The sequence below is a fragment of the Eptatretus burgeri genome, chromosome 17 (genome assembly GCF_056783735.1).
Source record: "Eptatretus burgeri isolate ZD-2024b chromosome 17, Ebu_testis_v1, whole genome shotgun sequence".
NCBI lineage: Eukaryota > Metazoa > Chordata > Myxini > Myxiniformes > Myxinidae > Eptatretus > Eptatretus burgeri.
Genome location: NC_140977.1, coordinates 16830131 through 16848773, shown reverse-complemented (window position 1 = coordinate 16848773; position 18643 = coordinate 16830131). Strand labels below are relative to the sequence as shown.

The 18643-nt window shown below is 44.4% G+C and overlaps 1 protein-coding gene across 2 annotated transcripts in view; it reads right to left on the bottom strand.

Moving 5' to 3' along the window:
- LOC147009414 (uncharacterized) overlaps positions 1-18643 on the bottom strand; it is a 94124-nt gene that overhangs the window by 34151 nt on the left and 41330 nt on the right. Inside the window, exons 1-6 of one of the 2 annotated variants that reach the window (XM_085861850.1) lie at positions 18467-18591; positions 18125-18319; positions 9593-10165; positions 6575-6769; positions 6052-6243; positions 3458-3568 (exon numbers count right to left, since the gene is read on the bottom strand). The exons of the other annotated variant lie outside the window; for it this stretch is intronic. Of the exons in view, the coding sequence (XP_085717976.1) occupies positions 3458-3568; positions 6052-6243; positions 6575-6769; positions 9593-9620 (526 nt within the window). The 5' untranslated portion in view covers positions 9621-10165; positions 18125-18319; positions 18467-18591. Of the gene's footprint in view, positions 1-3457; positions 3569-6051; positions 6244-6574; positions 6770-9592; positions 10166-18124; positions 18320-18466; positions 18592-18643 lie in introns of those variants that run through there. 2 annotated transcript variants of the gene reach the window in all.

Sequence of the window (18643 nt, the reverse complement as noted above, 5' to 3'; positions counted from 1 at the left end):
TTCGGTTTTTCAAAGATGGTGCCAATAACACGTGACCTGTGACGTAATAATTATCAATGAAGTATGCTATCCAAAAAGATACATACTGTTATGAAAATTTAGTGTCGATCGGACTTAGGTTGCCGAGAAAATGAAATTTAAAGCGAAAAAAAACCCACAAATTGCTGGAGGAAGAAATATAATCGTAAACAGAAGAAAAACAACAGGTTACTTGTGGGCTTGGTACCCAAACAAGTCAAAAAGACCGAAAATGTCATTGCCCCGATTGTTTTAATAATTTTACTGTGTGGAGTTTAAGGGCAAGATCATATTTATGTGCAACTAAAATGATCGCCAGTCTACGAGTCGACCATCTTTGAGGAGATCACAAAATAAAGTGAGGCCACGTGTTTGCCATCATGTACTGTGCTTGTGCCAAGTTTGAACACAATCAGATCATGCATGTCTGAGAAATGGTTGGGGAGATAATTTAAGTAACAAAATGCCCACTATTTGGCCATCTTGGATCTGATCTTGAAAAGAAAATGACGTGCATATGTCAGCCATCATTCCTTATTTGGGTGCCAAGTTTGAACAACATCGGTAAATGCATGTCTGAGAAATGGTTTTGTACGTGTTCGAAATGGAGTATATTTTTTCGAACTAAAATGGCTGCCAGTCGACCATGTTTGATCTGATGTCGAAAAAAATTAGCATGTATCTGTATATCCTCATGTGTTGGCTTTGTGCCAAGTTCGAATAAAATGGGTCCAGACATGTCTCCAAGATATGGTTGTGGATGCACACACGCATGCAAGGACACGAAAATTGAGACCAAATCCATAAGTCCCCTTTTCAGACCAAGTCCAATGGGAGGGGGGGGGTGGAATAAAGATTGTAAAAGTCACAAAAATAAATTCCAGGTTTTACTGAAATTTTACTCAGAATCCTTTACATCACCCTATTCAACACGTTATATGATCAAACGGAAGACTAAGAAGGAACCCGAAGAAGAAAAGAGCAAAGATGGAGTCATCAGGAGGAACCTGGATAGGATTCGTGTTTCAGCCGCCACTCCACAACACTCAAACCCATCCAGGTGCAGCCAAGTGAGCCTCACAGAAAATGTCCTTTCAATAAATGTCCTTTATGACGTCCGAAAAAGATAGTAAGTTTTATCTGTTTGGAATGATTTTCAATTTTGTTTGACTGCCAGGCAGGCAGAGTAAAAATATTATCTTCCTCCTCTTTGCACATGTGCGATCGGATGAATTCAAAGCCGAAGTACCTCCATGAAAATGAAAGACTTGTCTTACTATTGATGTTCCGATTCGTGTTCAAAATACATTTGATTGAAATAACTTGCTCCTCGATCATAAACTGATAAGACAAATGGACGGACGGACACAAACCAATTGCTAAATCCCCCATTTTGCTTCACGTGCATTGGGTAATCACTCCAAAGAAAAATCACATTGCAGTCCCTTTCAGGACTAATTTTTGCCTGGAAAAAGGTTTTAAAAGGTCTGACTGAAGGTCGAAAGGTTTGTAAAAGGTCTCAAGGACCAAATGGGGTATAATGGTCTGAACGGTTTGAAGGGGTTTAAGGCATTGACAGAGTCTTAAAAATTTCTGCTGTCTGAAGGGTATAAAGGTCAAAAAGGCGTGCTTCAAGCGTACATAAATAATAGACGGAGTCACGTTTAAATAGTACGTAATCAATGGACATAGCAACGTTCCAATTGTACGTATTTAAAAGACATACTCACGTTCCAATAGTATGCAATTAATAGATGAACTGACATACCATTATTACCGGGTACCATTGTAATGATGTCTCCAGAGTCTTAAGTCATATTTCATTATCGTCATGATTGTTATTTTTCGCAATATCAACATGACCATCGACTGGTATTATAATCATCATTATCATTATGGGCCATTATCATGATGGACCATCATCATTGTTATTTTGTGTCATGATCATTATGCACTCTTCTTATGATCGACAATTGTCATTATGATCATCATGATGTCCTATTATCATGAACATTATGCCCCATTAATATAGTCATTATGAAGATCATTTTCATTATCATTATGTACCTTTATCATTACTATAACATCATTATCATTGTGTACCATTATCATTGACATTATGCACCATGATAATTGTCATTGTCATCATTTCGTACCATTATCATTTTCACTGTCATTATTATCATTAACATTCTATACCATTATTATTACAAGCCTGTTGTTGGTTTATTGATTAAGGAGGCCAGCTTAGGATGTTATGGTCTTGCGTTTGAGACACATTAACCACAATCCACCAAACCCTGTTATCAGATTATTGTTCCCTCCATCTTCTCTCCTCTTCCTCTTCCTTTTCACCAACTGTTGCCTCACTGCCCTATTGTCAATTTGTTTCCTTTTTCTCTCGGTCACCTCACTATTTCACAAGCCGATCATTTTAAACATCCAAAATAAATCGACAAAAGTGTGACATTAGAGCTCAATCAGAATTTACTATCATTTAAATTCAGGACAACAGGATAAAAAGGTGTATTATTGTTGGTTAATATATTTCCCTGAATGGTGATAGGGATAATGGATAGCCTGGTGTTGGTGTAGTGGTTAGGGTAGCGGCTTGTGATCCAAAAGGTCCTGAGTTCAAGCCCCGTTGGCCGCTTGAATTAATACACACCAGGATGTTGACTCAGCCTGTCATCCTTCAGAGGTCGGCAAAGTGAGTACCAGTGTACTGGGCCCGGTGTATGGCCCGGTTAGAATAGGTGTACCATATCCCTGTGTCGTAAGAGGCGACCAGGGTTGCGTCAGGAAGGGCATCTGGCGTAAAACCTGTGCCAAATCATTATGCGGATCATAACGGATGATCCGCTGTGTCAACCCCTAACAGGAGCAGCCGAAAGAAGAAGAAGAAGAAGAAGAAGAAGACGAAGAAGAAGAAGAGGAAGAAGAAGTGAAAGGGATAATGGATGTTTAAGAAACTGATCGACCATCATCATCATCATTATAAAATAATAAAATGACCGTTTTTACAGCCATTTTTCCCTGCTGTGCAGGGGTTTGGCTTTTTCTTGAGGCAATAATTTATGGCCGGATGCCCTTCCTGACGCCAACCCTGGTTGCCTCTTACAACACACAGGGATATGGTACACCTATTTTAACCGGGGCATACACCGGGACCAGTACACTGGTACTCATTTCGCCGACCACGGAAGGATGACAGGCTGAGTCAACCGCCTGGTGTTAATTCAGCAGCCAACAGGGCTTGAACTCAGGACCCTTGGATCCCAAGCCACCACCCTAACCACTAAGCCAACACCAGGCTTATCATCATCATCATCATTGATATTTCTTAAAGTATTAAATCAAAACGTCAGGTTTTTTTTTCTTCATACCAGAGTACATCATCAAAATATCCGAATCAAAATGTGTCGGCATTGACAGAAACCTTCATTAGGATGTCTCTTGAAGAAAGAATCTTCAGAGTCATTTGGTTCTGGTCGATCCTGGTGGACATCAATGTCATGCTCGGTTTTCACTTCCACTTTCACAAATAAATCTGCAAAAAGTAACTTTTATTAAATGGAGGCAGTATTGTGTCACATTCCATACTCTTAAAATAGCTAAATAAATATTGTATTAAAATCATTGATTTGAGTTCTTCCTTGAAGAGAGAAAATAAAACATTTCCCCATGAGAATAGTGTTGTGTCAGAACAAACTGTCTCGATGTTACACGATGCTCATCAGACCATAACTTCAGTGGGAATTTCATCACCACCCAAAATCACAACCAACAAAATGGAGAGGGCAATAAAAGTGAAAAGAACCCAAAATAGAGAAGGTTTTCTCTCCAACCTGCGTTGCTTGGCAAATCACAAAGAATTACAACTTTGTTTGATTTTTTCTTTTGTCTTGAAAGTCAACCCTCACCAAATGACAGTGTGGCAGGTTAACATCTATCTATAATTCCAGCAGTGTGTGTGTGTGTGTGTGTGTGTGTGTGTGTGTGTGTGTGTGTGTGTGTGTGTGTGTGTGTGTGTGTGTGTGTGTGTGTGTGTGTGTGTTACCGCTGTTTCTCGACAACCACTGGTCTGATCTAATTGAAACTTGCCAAGTATATTGCTGGGGACCTGAGTATGTGCCTTTTCAAGGTTTGATATCAATCGGACAAGTAGTTCCCAAGCTATGGCCATTTATTAACCAAACCAATGACAGGACACATTGCTGCGTAGGAGTGGCCGATGGGAAAGGGCGCCTTAGTTACCAATGACAGGACACGTTGCTGTGTAGGCGTGGCCGATGGGGAAAGGGCGTCTTAGTTACCAATGACAGGACACGTTGCTTGGCATTTTGCACCCACAGTATCTATCTTCTATCTATGTATAATTCCAGCAATCTCTGTTTGTTTGCCTTTAAAAAAGTTTGAAATTAATCGGACAAGATGTTCCCAAGTTATGGCCAAGTTAGAGTACGTTCCCCATTACGGGTTACAACGTAGGGACATCCGGACAGTGATGACTTACTGTATTCCAATAATTTCTCGATTTCTCATGTGCATTTACAGATAAACACAATGCCCCAATCCAGTGGTGGTTTACGAGAGCGAAGGAACGGCCTGTGTAGTTGTTTTAAAGTTTTTTTTTTTTTCACGAACGGCCACGCATGTACGGGCACACACGTACGGGCACGCACTAGTGTGGACAAATGCAGGGAATGGAATGAAGAGACCAAAGCCAAAACATGTGACTGTATGATGAGGGCAATGGAAAGGATCAAAAGTGACAGCAAGTGGAGAAAAGCTCAGGTTTGGTTTGGAAGAATCATGTGTTGATGAGCAATTGTAGTGAAAGACTGGACTGTCACTCAATCATGAACATGCTGCTTTTTCTCTCCCAACAATGGATGGAGTCCAACAATGTGACACATGAGATCAGGGCCATCTCTTGAGCCATAAAATCCTCTTTATCCCTTTGCCGTTGACTCCACCCTCTGCTGTGACATTGCTCATTCTTCTGAGAGACAGGAAGCAGCCTCTTCACTCTCTTTCTACATTGATATAATCAAAAGCTGCTCAAACACTTGGAATATGTCGTGGAATTCTGACAAATCTCTTACTCTCACTCTCTCTCTATCCAAAGGACCATCTGGAAAACCCTCCCATCTCCTTTCTTAAACAATCCTCATCAGTCACTGAAACTTTTGGGTCTCACTATCAGCCATGATCTCTCTGAGGGAAACCACATTTCTGCATTGGCCTCCAAAGCCAGAGTAAGCATCCTTCATTGTGCAAAGTCCTTCCTTAATACTCCTGAACTCTTATCAAGCAATAAGGCCTTCATCAGAAGCATGACGGAGCACTACTCTCCCCTCTGGGCTGGCACCCCTGCCTCATATCACACTCGGCTTCACTCCGTGTTAAAGAAGGCCAAAAGGTGAATGGAATCTCCTATGATGAAGCCAAGTCAATGGGCCAATCACGGTGACATTCCAGACAGGACGGTGGTGTCTCTTTCTTGTCCTGTCTCCTTTTTGTCTCTTCTTTCCATTCTTTGTCCCCACCCAAGGTTTCTGCACTAAATATGTCCACCAGGATTCCTCTTATGGTGAAACTCCAAATTCCAAAATCACTGTTCACCTCCATTCCTCTGTTTTTTTTTTTCCAGCCTGTGGAAACAACTTTCACATTTTCTTCACTCTCATTCTTCCCTCCAGATCTTCAAGACAGCTGTTCGCCACCACCTCAAATCATTCCACATCCAAACATGATCTTTCTTCGTTGATTTGTTACTTTTCTGTTTCATACCCACTTTCCCCTAACTCTTCTTCTTGTGTTTCATTCAACTTTTGTGCAGCTTGTTCACCCCCATGTATCCTTCTCCCCTACCCTTCATCTCACTTATACTCTGCTGTTATTGTTGTCGTTTCCCCATTTCCATTTTATTCTATTCCAAGAGCCTCTATCATGTACAGAAAAACACAAAAAACTGGGTATGAAACAAGCACAGATCCCATCAGCAGTAATGACGATCATATAACTCACCATTCAGCTGGTCGCTTTGCTCCTCTTCCAGACCAAATGAGTTCACATCCTCAATTTTTATCTGGAGAATATCAGATCCTTCCAGCTCCTCAACCTTCATTTCACACCCGAGCACAGTCAGCTGTTGCGATTCCGGCTGCACACGACTGGAATCCTTCCAACAACCAACTTGAGCGTACGTGGTGGGTGAACCTTTAAAGAAGCAGTGAACATACCACTTCATGATGTTTCCTCCACTTTGAGTACCTTGATCTCTCACAGTACCTACATGTGAACTACCTCTGTATTTGAGATCTTATACTCTGCCCATATCAGTCACAGCATCTCAAACGTTCACCACACTTCTTCTCACTCTCACTTCTACTCTGCTGTTGTTGTTTCCCCTTTTCCATTTTATTCTCTTCCATTGTACTCTCGGTCTTCCATGAGCCTCCATCATGCATTGTGTGTAAAAAAACATAAGAAACCCCAGTGCAAAACAATCACAGATCCCATCAAAGGCAATGAAGACAATACAACTCACCATTCAGCTGATCGCTTTGCTCCTCTTCTAGACCAAAGGAGTTCACATCCTCTATTTTTATCTGCAGAGTCTCAGAAGATCCTTCCAGCTCCTCAACCTTCATTTCACACCTGAGCACAGTCAGCCGTTCCAATTCCGGCTGCACACGACAGGAATCCTTCCAACAACCAACTTGGGCATCCGTGGTGGGCGAACCTTAAAAGAAGCAGTGAACATACCACTCTTCATGATGCTTCCTCCACTCTGATTACCTTGATCCTACACAGTATCTACAGTGCCAACAGAAAGTCTGCACCACCTTTGAAAATTTTCACCTTTTTATACATTATAGCTTGGAATTAAATTGCATTAAATCAGGCTTTTTCCACCTTTATTTACACATCGTAACCCACAATTTACAAGTGAAAAACAAGTTCTACAAGTTTCAGAAAATTAATTTTAAAATAGAAAACTAGAATGCAGTTGAATTTGGATAAGAAGTGTATGGGCCTCCCTATTTGATTTCTCCATTAAAAATAAGCACACATAAAAACATCATTGTAAGGCTTTGAAAACTGAACTTTTTGACTTGAATGCAAAACGAGACGCTTGGCGCAAACCCAACACAGCACATCACCCAAAGAACACCATCCCTACTGTGAAGCATGCTGGTGGCAGCATCATGTTATGGGGATGTTTCTCATCAGCAGGGACTGGGGCACTTGTCAAAATAGAATAGAAAATGGATGGAGCAATCCCAGAGGAAAACCTGCTGCCCTCTGCAAGAAAGCTGAAATTGGGACAGTAGTTCATGTTTCAGCATGACAACGACCCGAATCACACATCCAAAGCCACACTGGAGTGGCTCAGGACAAAAAGTTAAATGTCCTTGAGTGGCCTAGTCAGAGTGCCAACCTTAATCCAATCGAAAATCTGTGGTACGACTTGAAGATTACTGTCCATCAATGCTCCCCATGCAACTTGACCGAGCTTGAACAGTTTTGTGCAGAAGAATGGGAAAATATTGCCCAATGAAGGTGTGCAAAGTTTGTTGAGACCTATCCCAACAGACTCACAGCTGTAATTGCTGTCAAAGGTGCATCCACCAAGTATTAAGTCAAGGGGGTGGACACTTATCCAACCAAGATATTCTAATTTTGTATTTTTAACTAATTTTCCGAAATTTGAAGAATGTTTTTCATTTGGAAGTTGTGCATCACGAAGAGTAAATAAAGGTGGAAAAAGTCTGATTTAATGCAATTTAATTCCAGGCTACAAGACAAAAAAAGTGAAAATTTTGAAAGGGGGTGTAGACTTTCTATCGGCACTGTACTGTATATGTGAACTACCTCTGTACTTGAAATCTTATCCTCTGCCCAAATCAGTTACAGAACCTTCAACGTTCAGCACACACATACATGCATGCTTTGATATCCCCATAAATAAATTGTGCATGTTGCAGAGATAATACTGTCATTGTATTCCATGTTGATGTAAATTTTGATTTTGATCAACGTTTAGATATTGATTTTAAATCTGAGCATGTTCAGCAATTTTAGAATAAACACATTCAATAATGAGAAGGCTTTCCACACAAGTATAGAGTGCGTGGATGAAGGAGTATATATATATATATGCTCAGATGTAATCCATGCAGCACATATGCTAATATTGTTGTGGGGCTGGGTATCGGTGACGAGCACGATCGCTAGGTGGAGCAGGAGAGTTGTCTCAACTGAACACCCGGAATTTAGGTCGTGACGCTCGGATAAGTCCGAAAGGCACGGGTCCCTTACAGGACCATGAATCGTCAATAATTCGACCGTGTGGGATAGGGTCAATTGCCAAACTTCAACATCCCAAAGTACCCACGCGGCAAAGCTACCGGGGAATTCACACCCTCGGCGGACCTCGAGCGGAAGGAGCAGTTACCGTGCCCGAACCGTGTGTAACCCGAGTGGATGGTTACCAAGGCCCGTCGGTCCAAATGAACAATTTACTGCCTCGCTATTTCTCAACACGCACTGTGCTAAGCCAATAAAATAAATGACATGGAACGAGCTGGGACATTCAACAATAGGGAAATTTATTACAATAACAATAATCGGGGCAGGAAGCACGTAAGGGCAGAGTTATCAGAATATCAGGCAGGCAATATACAGTGAGCAACAGCACTTGACAATACTACTAAAGAGAGAGGGCCCACACACAGACGCACACCCAAAAAAACGGACCACGTCGGGTCTTTATTGAAGGCTTCTAGCTCGAGGAAAGGTGAGCTGGAGACCAGAGCCTGTGCTTGGACCTGTCCACTTCGGGCGGTCTTCGACGATCTGGCTCAGTGGCGGGACTCAAACCCGCAGCTTTCATGTGGCGTCAAGGACAATGGCACCAAGAGTGGAGCGGCAGACGCCAGCACGATCTGGACGGCAAAAAAACAAGCGAGGAGGCGGCGAGGCAGGCGAAGCAAGTGATTCTCCTCAGGCTCCGACAAACAACCAGGCTCTGACGCCAACACGAACACGAACACACCTCCAAAGGGAGCCTGGTCTTTTTATCCGCTCCCTGAGCGGGGTGGAGCCTCGGTGTCGGATGCTCTGTGCACGCTTGGTTGGACAGGGATCAGGTGTGTTGACGTGCTGTTCACTCCTGATTGGACAGGGATCAGGTGTGTTCACGTGTTGTGAAAACTCCAACTGAACAGCAAGGGGAGCTTGGTAAAGTGCTAGTTCAGTGGAGGAGTTGTGAATGGGAATGGCAGGGTGATTGGTTTGGCGGATCTAAGGATTTAAAGACCTGACTATAAAACAACTTCGTAGCGCAAGTACACTTAATTACCCATTAAACAAGGCACGCGGCCCTAACTAGAAACACATACTTACCGATATAACTGATCTATAAGGACTCTGGCTGTTGAGTGCGATGTGTTCCAGATTCGTAACAATATGTCAACAGTTTTCCCACATCACTGGCTTTCAGGAAATAAATAAGGAACCAACTTTTAAGAAAATATGATGGCACCCCAACATTCACGGTCACCTGTTGTAGAGATTTTAAGAATGACCATTTGTATGCATTGCCGACACACTCAATACCCCTCAGATCCCATCACCTTCTTCCTGCACCTGTGTAAGAAAGAGCGTTTCTTGCAGTACAACATACATGCAGAAGGTGAAGATGCCACACAAACACAGAAAGAAGATGGCTCAAAAGAAATCGTTGAGGATTTCACATACCATGGAAGCTATATCACAAATGGTGGTGAGATGAGAAAGGAAGTGGTGCACCACATTGCATTAGCTGAAAAATCTTTGTATGTTTGAAAAAGCAAATATTTCAGAATAGCAATCTGTCTCTAGCAACCAAGCGGAAAAGGATATCGTGCTGTGGTCTTAACACTTCTGTTTTCTAGTGCAGAGACATGGACCATCAAAGCAGAACATGTGAGGCACGTGAAACATTTCCATAATTGTTGCTTTTGGACCATCCTCGGAGTGACAAAGTATCAACAGTGTCAGGAACACATCTGCGTTGGCTTGACCACCTTGGCCACGTGGGGCCACAGCAGATGCCAAAACAGGTGTTTGGAGAACTGGAGATGAAGAGGTTTAGCTATGGCACAAAGAAGAGATGGTAAGATGGCATTGTGTCTGCTTTACAGGTCATTCAGATTAAAGATCGATGTTTTGAGATTTCACAGGAAAGTAATATGGCTTCAATCATACACTGGCAGAATTAAAACAGTGGAACAGCATCATCGCCAAAACAAGTGAATCATAGCTAACAATGCAGCTGGAAATGTTAACCATCCCTGCACCAGTGCCAGATGTTTTCGCCACAAAATAGACCTTATAAGGCAAAGCTGTTGTTGTGACGGCATAAACATAGCCACCGAGCCATCCCTCTCACTTGCTCGAGGGCACTTACTCCTTTGCGGCCAAAAGATCTGGCATCCCTTCACAATGGGCAAAGTTCAAGTTCAAATCCAGAAACTCAGATTCCAACACCTTCATGACACAAACCCAAACACCCCAAGAGACCCCTGTGCATCAGGACCGATTGTATATAGAAGTGCTTTCTTGTCTCTGGGTGCCACTGTGATAAATTGGGCAACAAATTAGGGAAAGGGCAGAGGGTGCAAAAACAGAGAAGGAAGAGGTAGAAGCCAGAGAACCACCGACCAGTCTGTGATGGAAAAATTATAGGCACATCGATACAGCTCCATTGCGTGAGATCCCAATGAACTGGAAGGCCTTCGTTTCCATGATGTCAAGCTGAGCAAGATGTGAGGCAAGGGAGACAGCCCAGAGAGGAGAGCAGTACTCCATCAAGCTGCCAATGAACACCTTGTAAGTGCAAAAGAGTTCAGGTGTGCCAAGGAAGGACTTTGACCGACGGAGGATTGCAATTGAGCGGCTAGCTTTGGAGGCCAACTTCAAAGTGTGGTTTCCCAAGAACGATCCTGACTGATCGTGAGACCCAGCAGTTTGAGTGAAAGAACTTCTTCAAGAAGATTGTAAAGAAAGTAAAAGGGAGAGGGAGGAAGACGGGTTTCCAAACGGTACTTTTGTAGAAAGAGAGAGCGAGAGAGAGATAAATAGAGGAAGATTTGTCAGGATTGAAAGACATATTCTGTGTTTGACCAGCTTGTGATTTGTTTCAATATAATTGATGAAACATCATGTCCCTTTAGCAAATCAATACCGGCTGTGTTAAATTAATGACTCAGTGGTTCCTCATCTCCTCCTTAAGCAGTCTCCAATAACTTCCCTCTGGAGCAGAAAGGCCAACGTTCTCCAATGCTTCACGCAAGCTCCTATCCAGGAATAACTAAGGTAACCATTTGGCAGTTTGAAAGAGTGTGCTGTTTCGTGGAGCATTGCGCTGGTGATAAAGTTCACTTTGTCACATTTATTGAGCTTCTTAAAGGTCTCCATCATGTCTACACATGCAGGTGCACCTTGATAGACGAAAGTTGAAAGATTGTTTCACCAAGTCTGTCATCATAAATGAGACCTTCCAGGGATGTGGACAAATCTTGTCGTTCTCCTTCCTTTGTATATTATCTACAGAATCAACATATTGTTTCAGTTGTGGAAATTCACAGAACACCATTCAGGTTCCCCAGAGGTCAGTTATGTCGATAAGTGTGTGTTCCAGGTTAGATTTGCCTACCGATGTATAAAGGGACTTATTCGTGTGCCGGGCTGTGCATCGTTGAGTTAGCCGTTATTCGGTTTTATCTTTTATTTCAAACAACAGCATCTCAACAACCACACCATCCCCGCCACAGCGCCAACCACACTACAACCATGCCACCTCCACCACCACAACAGTTAAAAGGATGTGCTATATTGTAAGGGATGAGGAGGGAGCACGAGTTCGTTGAGGGATTTCGTGAGAAGAATAGCAGTGATCAGCGATGTGAGTTGAGAAATGGAATGGAAACATGTTGAATGAGTGAGGGCCAGCGGGCCTGAGTGTATGGAGCGAATGTGGTATGCATGATGTGATGAGTGATTGGGGGGAGGAGTGATTCCCACCCAAGGGACCCCGGGGTCAGAGTAAAGTCAGATAGTGGGTTAACCAAATTGACAAAATGGAGGTCGTTTTGCTGTTGGTGCGAATGTAGGCTCGAAACCCGTTTGGAGGGGTGCAGGAGTCCTGTTGACGGGCTGGGAGCGTGGCTGCGAACGGTGAGTATCGCTTAGTGGGCATCCCGGGCACCGGGCTAGTCGGCCGTGGTAGGCCAAGGGTCCAAGAGGAGTCGGGATAGAGTAGTGGGCACGGGTGGGCCCGAATGATGCGGGGCCCGTAGCGCCAATAGCCACGTGGGCAGTGTCGTGGGCACGGGCACCCGGGGAAAGGGGCCCGTGGCGCCAGACTGCCACGTGAGCATCGAGGGGGAGTAGCCATGGAGGGCACTCCCCAGGTTTTAGGGAGCTAGTAGGCTCAGAGACAGCCTCAGCTGCAGGGGTGCCATGGTTGGAGAATCGGCAGAGGGTAGTTCCTGCCAAGTGAGCCACGCTGCCCAGCCACGAAACCGTGCGAGGGCACGAGGGAAAATTTGAGAGCAAGGCCCAAATTTAAGAGGACACCAACACAGACGACGGGAATCTTGGTTGGTAGAACCAATAGATTAAGTGAGAGGCGGTTGTTGAAAGCCCCGGGGTAGTTTAAGGTTAATGAATATTAGGGTAGATAGGGAAGTGTACCCCTCTGCACCATCCATCCCTTCGCTCTTGTTGTAGGCCGCTGGACCCACTTTGGGGTTAGATCGCTGAGATCTGAGGATGCCATTCTGAGGCTTCATTGGGCCTCGAGACAGGACGCTAGCTCTCCCTTATTCCAATCCAGGAAGGGAACGTTGGGGTTGGGAGTAGGCTAGGTTACATGGTAGGTTAGCCGGACAGAGACAATAAAGGGGGTTCGGGAGACGAATTAAAAGGAAATAATAAAATAAAACAAATTCAAAAAAAATAATTAGATGGGGTTAAATTGGTTGGATTTTTTGCAAACTAAGGGAGTGGGTATGGACAGAGACAGGCAAAGGCTGTAGGTTGGGAGGGAGACAGTAGGGTAGGTCCGAGCCTGCCTTCAGACCGGCCGGCACCACCGCGCTCCCTCCACAAACCTCCAGAACGAGACAAGAGGCTGGCCAGCTGCGTATGCCAGCCTGTTTTGGCGACAGCGGCCTGTTCTGGCCTTGCCATGCCTTGTCTATCTGCCTCTGCCTTGACCCGATGCATGCTAGCCCTTGTTTGCATTTGCCTCTGTGTCCATCCATTACCATGTGCACCAGGATCATCGCACAAGTTGCAGGGACTGCCCTGCAGGCAGCCCCGCCGATCATTGTGTTTGCTTGCGTCAGAGCCCTTCCAGTGTTCTGCAGGGACTGCCCTGCAGGCGGCCACACACGGGGACTGCATTGGTGCAGCCTGTGCACCGTTTGTGTTCACTGCTCAACTGCGCTCATTTCAAGGGGGAGGCCTGGGACTGCATTGGGCAGCCGGCCACCTTCTGTGTTCAAACATGCAATTGTTTCATGAGCCAGAGACTGCATTTGGGCAGCCTGGCTCCCTGCTTCAAGAATGGCCTGTGGGATGGCATATGGCATGCCGGGTTGGGGTGAGTTGCCTCCAGAAGCTGAAGACAAGAAAAAGGTTATGTGACAGACAACGGGGCCTTTTGAACAGGCCCCAAAGACATCTGAACTTCAGCTGCGGAGCGCTCACCCTAAAATACTGAATAACTTTGCCATGCCCTTTCTCCCACAGAGTCCATCAGTCCTGGGCCATGGTTTAGTGTAAAATGTAGAAGGTTAAGTTAAGGGTAAAATTGTAAATGAGTTTTGCTCCCCCTACATGTTTGTCGTAGCGCCGGCAATTGTAGTTAAGTCGTCTGTTCGAGTGAGTTTGTTTAGTGAGTTACACAGCCCATAGGTTATTTACTTTTGGGACACGGATACACCAAATGTCACACTCAAGGATCCGGAGGTAAATCGTACTAGGGGAAACTTACACATGAAGGCACACGAAAATGTGACGACTCGGGACGAGTCTGTAAAAGGGGAGGGGGTAGTGTTACAGTTGTGGAAATTCACACAATACCATTCAGGTTCCCCAGAGGTCAGTTATGTCGATAAGTGTATGTTCCAGGTTATATTTCCCCACCGATGTACAAAAGGGACTTATTCGTGTGCCGGGCTGTGCATCTTTGAGTTAGCCGTTATTCTGTTCTATCTTTTATTTCAAACAACAGCATCTCAACAACCACGCCATTCCCAACACAGTGCCAACCACACTACAACCACACCACCTCCACCACCACAACAGCATCTCAACAACCACGCCATTCCGACCATAGCGCCAACCACACTACAACCACGCCACCTCCACCACCACAAAAGCATCTCAACAATCACGCCATCCCCACCACAGCACCAACCACACTACAACCACACCACCTCCACCACCAAAACAGCATCTCAACAACCATGCCATTCCCACCACAGCAACAACCATAGTACAACCACGCCACCTCCACCACCACAACAGCATCTCAGCAACTCCCGCCCCGATATCCCTCAGAACGGGTAAACAGAAGTTACGGTTGGGGTGTGTCCCTCAGGACGGGGAAAAGAAATAGAATGTTGGTTATCACGTCCCTCCTCTACCAACAAAGAGCCAAGCTGAACTCCCCTGGAATTTTCCCCCGCGCGCCGAAAAGGGAAGGGCAACGCCCGGGGCGATAAAAGGCCGCATTGGAACGCCGAGAAGGCGGTTGTGAGATAATTGGTGAGGACATCGGTGGAACCGGTGGAATCGGTGTGGAGAGCGGGAGAAGTTGAAGGCGTCGTTGGAGTTGGTCGAGTCGGAGAGGAGTCGTCAGCCAGTTCGCTGTTAGAGGCACCGTTGAAGACGTTGTTGGAGTCGAGACGAGTTCGGGCAGAGACATCGAGAGTCGCCCAGCGAGTCACCAAGAGGGTGGCAGGTAGCCTGCTCGGTCTCCCGGAGTCCCTTCGGTCATCCCGACTCCGAGCAAATATTAAAGGCTTACGAGCCCAGGTCTTTTCTTTCTGGGTTTTGCATGGAAGTCTGTGGCGCCTTGTCCGATAAGTAGAATTGTTGTTAAGTGCATGTACACAATAAGTAGACATCGGCTGTAGGTCTTTTTGCTCGTGTGTTGTCCCCATCCCCCATTCATTGCATACGTGCCTGCATTGAAAATAAATGTCCCCTTTGTTTGAATATTCACCTGCTCGTTGCGTCCCGTCCTCCATTGAACTGCCATAATTGCATTCGGAATATTAGCTGGTTTTTAACACCGATAAGATAATCGGGTCCGACAGGGCCTGGCGATATAAAAACCACTCGGCAATCGCAAACGGAGCGAGCTGCTTAAGCGGCTCGTTTCCGAGCAGGTCCCGTTGAGGTACAACCTCTCGGTAGTCTGTCTGCGTGAATAATTAGGTAAATCGACAATTCGGCGATCGACCCTGAAGCAAACGACAGAGCATTGACAAGGTTGTGGTGTGGTTAAAAACACACCCGTAGCTGGATTTCAGCGTTGATCTGAAAGCTGCGACTGGATTTCCACATTCGGTGGGCGTGCGGCCACAATTGGGCTGAGGCGGTCGTCCGCACGCCGGAGTGGCGGGAATCCACAACAATATATTAACTTCTACGGACTCCACAGAACGAACATATTCCAAACGAGGCCGTACGAAGGATTTGTGGAGTTCGACGAACATTTACTCATCGAAGTACATGGAGTCCCTTCTGACTCTTTCTTCGGACTTTTGTTTTGCTTCTTTCACTCCACATCTTCTTCGCTCACTTCACTCCATCTCATCTCCCTTTGCTTATCTCAGATTACCCGTTTTACATTCACTCCCCTCCAGACCTGGATGAGTATCTTGCTCTCAGCATCTCAGGTCTCAAACATTTAATGTCTGTTGCAAGGAGCAGAAATTTCAAATACCATCAGGCCTCGTTCAGTGCAACCTTGAATTTAACGGTCAAAGGAAAAATATCATTTATAAAAATACAATATCAAGTGTACTGTGCCATACATTATTTATTTTACATAAATCCACCAACGTAAAAAGATTAAGCATTGCTGTCCTTAGCCAGTCACCAACCACACAAAACATTTCAGAACGATTGCTTGAAACCCATCACCAAAAATCGTCACAAACAGACAGACAAACAGACAAACGCTACAGACGAACATACTTGGCGAAATTTTTTTCTGCCAAGTAATAACTCGCTTTCGATTCAACCAACCCATTTTGTCACCTTCAAATTACCATGTACGGTCAGGTAGTAAAGTAGGACTAACTAGTTATCGTTTAACGTTATGTACTCTGTGACGTTATGTACTCTGTGACATTATGTACTCTGTGACGTTATGTACTCTGTGACGTTATGTACTCTGTAACGTTTTGCACTATGTGAAGTGATGTACTCTGTGACGTTTTGCACTCTGTGACGTTATATACTCTGTGATGTTATGTACTCTGTGACGTCGTGTACTCTTTGACGTCATGTACTCTGTGACGTTTTGTACTCTGTGACGTTATGTACTCTGTGATGTTATGTACTCTGTGACGTCGTGTACTCTGTGATGTTATGTACTCTGTGACGTTATGTACTCTGTGATGTTATGTACTCTGACGTCGTGTACTCCGTGACGTAATGTACTCTGTGACGTTTTGCACTCTGTGACGTTATGTACTCTGTGATGTTATGTACTCTGACGTCGTGTACTCCGTGACGTAATGTACTCTGTGACGTTTTGCACTCTGTGACGTTATGTACTCTGTGATGTTATGTACTCTGTGACGTCGTGTACTCTGTGACGTTATGTACTCTGTGACGTTTTGTACGCTGTGACGTTATGTACTCTGTGATGTTATGTACTCTGTGACGTCATATACTCTGTGACGTTATGTACTCTGTGACGTCATATACTCTGTGACGTCATGTACTCTGTGACGTTATGTACTCTGTGATGTTATGTACTCTGTGACGTCATGTACTCTGTGATGTTATGTACTCTGTGACGTTATGTACTCTGTGACGTTATGTACTCTGTGATGTTATGCACTCTGTGACGCATGTACTCTGTGATGTTATGTACTCTGTGACGTTTTGTACTCTGTGATGTTTTGCACTCTGTAACGTTATGTACTCTGTAACGTTATGTACTCTGTGATGATATGTACTCTGTGACATCATGTACTCTGTGACGTCATGTACGCTGTGACGTTATGTACGCTGTGACGTTATGTACTCTGTGATGTTATGTACTCTGTGACGTTATGTACTCTGTGACGTTATGTACTCTGTGATGTTATGTATTCTGTGATGTTATGTACTCTGTGACGTCATGTACTCTGTGACGTTATGTACTCTGTGATGTTACGTACTCTGTGACGTCATGTACTCTATGTCGTCATGTACTCTGTGATGTTATGTACTCTGTGACGTTATGTACTCTGTGATGTTATGAACTCTGTGACGCATGTACTCTGTGATGTTATGTACTCTGTGACGTTTTGTACTCTGTAACGTTATGTACTCTGTAACGTTATGTACTCTGTGATGATATGTACTCTGTGACATGTACTCTGTGACGTTATGTACTCTGTGACGTTATGTACTGTGATGTTATGTGCTCTGACGTTATGTATTCTGTGACGTTTTGTACTCTGTGACGTCATGTAATCTGTGACGTTATGTACTCTGTGACGTTATGTTCTCTGTGACGTTATGTACTTTATGTCGTTATGTATTCTGTGAGGTTATGTACTCTGTGATGTTATGTACTTTATGTCGTTATGTATTCTGTGAGGTTATGTACTCTGTGACATTATGTACTCTGTGAAGTTATGTACTCTGTGATGTTATGTACTCTGTGACATCATACACTCTGTGACGTCATACACTCTGTGACGTCACGTACTCTGTGACGTCAGGTACTCTGTGACGTCACGTACTCTGTGACGTCACATACTCTGTGACGTCACGTACTCTGTGACGTTACGTACTCCACTATACCACTCACTTATTAAAGGAAATTCCACTGTTTCTCCTCCTTCGGTTGGTACAACCACAGCAAGCGCAGCTTTCCCCCATCTTTCAAGTTCTTCACGTGTAATTTTTTCCCGGAATGATGATGATGGACAAACTTTCTAATCTGGCCTTGATTTCATCGAACTTCGCCCTCTAGTGGTTCAAATGTAACTCCATGAACTGGACCCTTGTGTGGAACATTAAAAAGACACTGTTCACCATGGAAACGTCGAAACGTGCACCACGTGCACAACACCAACTACATCACGAGCTTTAGTTCTACTCACGAAGATGTTAAACACAATAAATCTTCACAACACTTCGATCCACTCACAACTCGCTTGGAGAATGTTTCTTTCCCTGTTCGTGTCCCGGGAACACGGATCCACGCTTCATCAACACACGACTCTTCTTCTTCACTTTCCTCACAACTCTTCTCTCGAATCCCTCTCGATCGTTCTCTCATTCCCACTACCGTGTATTATCACAGCATTTCTTCCATCTTAAAAAT